The sequence below is a fragment of the Ctenocephalides felis genome, unplaced genomic scaffold (genome assembly GCF_003426905.1).
Source record: "Ctenocephalides felis isolate EL2017-DRISC unplaced genomic scaffold, ASM342690v1 CF-g0.4_SCAFFOLD_03570, whole genome shotgun sequence".
NCBI lineage: Eukaryota > Metazoa > Arthropoda > Insecta > Siphonaptera > Pulicidae > Ctenocephalides > Ctenocephalides felis.
This window is the reverse complement of record NW_020539724.1, coordinates 10,706,184-10,710,291: the sequence shown is the minus strand read 5'-3', so window position 1 is coordinate 10,710,291 and position 4,108 is coordinate 10,706,184. Positions and strand designations below refer to the sequence as shown.

Here is a 4,108-nt window from a genome sequence, read left to right as displayed (position 1 = left end):
TAAGTAAGCAAGCTAAATTATTCCATAAGAAATTCAGAATATACCTGCTAACAATTTATGATTTTAGCCTTGGAAGTACACTCACAAATTTACAAAGTATTCTAAAACTGGCAGCCTTGAAGATAAATACTAAATTTGAACTGGACGAAGTGAGTATACATTAATAAACATGTAACAAAAAAATTGCAGGATTAATAACTTAATTTAGAATGCATTAAGTTCTGTATTAGATATTGAATTCTCAATTGATCGTTCAAATACTATGTTACCTAAATTTAATAACACATGAGAGCATCATTATTATTAACCATTAATTTATATCGCAGTTAAGACGTTTCGGTCATATTCATAGAGCAGACCTAGGCCGAGCGATTGACCAGGCTGTTGAAAGAGCTGAAGGAAATATTGCATGGATGGATCGAAATTATGCAGCTATAGTCAACTGGTTAAAAAAAGTAGAAAGGACATAATTATGTAATTATAGCTATAAGAATATAAGATATTTATTAGTAAATATTTTATTGATTAGAAATATGAATACTTATATCTTAAAAAACTTCTAAGAAATAATCAATCCAATCAATTGACAAGTTTTTTCCAGTGTGCAGTAGACATTTCAAACCATATGAAATGCAATTAACATGGAATTAAATATTTTAATAAATACTTTTATGTGATATAATTAAACATCATTTCTTCATTCTTTATGGATGCTTTCCTTGGTACATATTCTCGTAATTTTCTATTTTCTAAAATATAATGAAACAAGTTTATGAAAATAATGCTTTATTTTCAAATAAGACATTTCTTGCTATCTAATATTAAAATTGCTTAATTATATACATGTTTTACAAATAACATTATTCATTTCTTAAATTTCTTCCTCAGCCTGTTCCAAAACAGCACCACTGTAAGCTAAATCCCAGTAATGTTCTACTTTATGTTTCTGGAAGAACTCCCTGGCCATTTTTTCCATTGGACAAACTTTAAATTTAATTTCACCAAAATTCCGGTACTTAGTGGTACCTTCCCATACTAAATGACAGGTGTTAGGTACTTCATTTCCATCATTGTCCTTTACCAAGTCTTCTTCCCATTTTATGCGATTCATCATAAGTCTTTTATATTTCTTCTGCTGTTTGACTCCACCTTCCACAACAATTACACAACAATCTTTGAATAATAAAACGCATCCGGTCATATACAATTGTTTGGCATTTGTTTCTACTTTGAATTTCTTACTAGCATTTTCATGCAAATCTCTAACTCTATAAACAGCAACATGTACTCCACCAGAAGTATCTTCTTTCAATTTTTTTATTTTTTTCTCGCGTCTCTGAGTGTCTGTTAGCCTCCTTGCAGCATTTGCTTGTTCATGTGCCTTCTGTCTTTTGGCCATTTGATCTCTAACGTGAGCTTCAATTTTAGTTGGATCTTGAACAGCTTCTGTTCCCAAGATTCGCATGAGATTCGAAATTCTTAATTTAGGTTCTGGTGGTGCTTCTAGGCCCAAACGAATTTTTTCTTGTTCTTCTTTCCAAGCCTCACGTCGATTTTGCCTTCGAAGTTTTTTCCTTTCCTTCTTAGTCAAGAAAACAGGCATGTAAACTGGTTTATTGGTTTCTGTTGGAGGTCTCATTTGTGTTGGATGTTCTACTAAATTAGTTATTGAAAACTGCCTGATAGCTATATTATCACCATCCATCGTATTCAAATCATCTTTTGCAATTACTGAATCCCACCATTCTATATGAGGTATGTCATCAGTTTGCAATTCACTTTTTGGAGCTATTAATGCTAATTTTGTGGCGGACGAAATACCAGTTTTCCTAGCTATTTGAGAAATTTCATTTTGTAATTTTTCTAATTGCGCCTTCATTCGTATTCTATCAGCAATTTGTTGAAATTTACCAGGTTCATTAAATTTCAGAGCTCGTTTATTCCTTACGGAAGGTTTAGCACCAATTCTACTATCAAAGAAACTGTTCTCAGATAAATCATCACCAGTTTTGTCGTTTAATTGAGTTTTAAATTCCTCACGCTTTTTAGCTCTAATATTAGCTTTTAGTGTTGGCGCAACATGTGTTAACTGAATAGCTTTTCCAGTTACATCAATAGTATTACCTTTATCATCCAAAATTAAAGGTTTAGGCTTATCAATAGGAGGTGGCTGTGATATCAATCCTTGCATTATTATCCCACTAGCTAATTTTGATTGAATTTGAGCTTGTAGTTGAGCAATTTTTCTTGCTTTTTCAGCATCTTCTCTTTTCAACAAGCCCACTTGAGGCCCGAGCATTGTAGGTTTAACTAATTGAGGAGGAGGCAACTTCATTGGCACTTTAGGTTGAGTTTTATTTCTTAATTCTAGTAAAGACTTTTTGCGTTCCTCAATTTCACGCTGGGCTGTTTTCATCATTTCTTTGATTTTCATTGGTGATAATTCTTCAGGTGGTTTATCAGCACTATTTTCCTTTTTCTTGTCGGTATCGGTTTTATCATTTTCTTCTTTGCGAAGTTTTTTGGAATCTCTATCTCTAGAATCAGCATCGTGGGATCTTTTTTTAGACTTTTGGCTATGCCTTAAATCATCCAAAAGATCTTGTAGTTTATCAGCCAATCTGCTAGCTTTCTTGCTGTCTATTACAGAAGTCAACTTATCTACTATTTTTCTTCTATCATAACCATTCAATAAACATTTTTCTACGGTATTATAAATCAAGGAATCTGAACTTCCTACAACTTTGTGTATAGTTTTATCAATAGAGGACTTCATATCCTCAACATCTCTACGTGATAACTGAGAAGCCATGGCCAATACTTCTTTTCGAATCTGAATATTACTTTAATTTCAAAACATAACAATACAAAATTAGATGAATTTAATTATAAAAATAATGTTTGGTTAATATAACCTAAACGAAACAGGATTTTTACATTCGTTTGTTAGTTATGCCACACATAAACGTTATATTACGCAATATTTTTCACTTAATTTTATCACCAATATATTGTTAAATTGAATCGAATAATCGACGCTTTTGAAAAGTTTCAATATTGTCGAGGTTCAGTAATAATATGACTTTTGACAGCGTCAACTAGCCAAGTCGGACATCTTGGAAATGGTAAGCATAGACAATATAGCAATGATGGATAGCTTATATCCTAGACTAGACAATATAAATATTAAAACTTTTTCTACACATAAATAAATAAGCTTAATATAAATAAGCTTATAGTTAAAAGAGGGAAAATTTAAATAAAGGAAAAACATAGATAAAAGAAGCTTAATAAAAATAACACACATAAATAAGCACATAGGTAAAAAAACAAGAACTTGAATGAAACAAGAATACATAGAAAAAAGAAGCTGATATTTGTTATTGTTCAAGATGTGTGTTTTAATTATTTCTAATTTTGCATTATTTATAACGCCAGTTTATGAAAATATGGAAAAAATTAAGAACCATATTAAGGCACGATGCCACAACTTAGTTTATTAGGTAACAATACACAATATACTCTTCTTTTACCTATGCATATACATAAGCACATCATGAAACTTATAAAAATATATAGACATGATATATAATTACATATAAATTTTTGATATTAAAATATCTCGCGACCCCAGAATTTTCCTACTCGACCCATAGTTTAAGAAGCCCTGTCATAGACACTATGTTTAAAATTAAGTTGGTATCACTCATTAAGTTGTTGATCATAGTCTAGAGTTGGTGAACATGACTGTCAAAGTCGGTATTAACAGGCAGTCAAGTTGTTACTTAAAATTTTTACAAACATACAAATTATTCCAGTAATTTATTGAATTAAATGAAACTAAAGAAAAAAAAGTTAAATATTTGTGCATAAAGCACATTATTCGTTTACAAACTCTTAACGATCCCTGGACACTTAATTAATTAATTAATGTTTTAATAAAACGTTAAATATTGTGTCATGACGTTTATGTGATTCCGTTTCGAATATAGTTAAGTGCAATATTGTTTTGTTATTTTAAGAAGACCTCTACACTTCAGGAATTACTTGTTTACACAATTCTGTTTATGATTATCGAAAATAAACGCTTTGTTGGTAAGTAAACTTG

General features: G+C 30.7%; 1 protein-coding gene across 1 annotated transcript; it reads right to left on the bottom strand.

The window, feature by feature from the left end:
- Positions 1–812: 812 nt before the first annotated feature.
- LOC113383246 (U4/U6 small nuclear ribonucleoprotein Prp3) lies at positions 813–2,969 on the bottom strand. Its single transcript, XM_026621494.1, has one exon. The coding sequence runs from the start codon at positions 2,810–2,812 to the stop codon at positions 872–874; it is 1,941 nt and encodes a 646-aa protein (XP_026477279.1). The 5' UTR covers positions 2,813–2,969; the 3' UTR covers positions 813–871.
- Between the last annotated feature and the right edge of the window lie 1,139 nt (positions 2,970–4,108).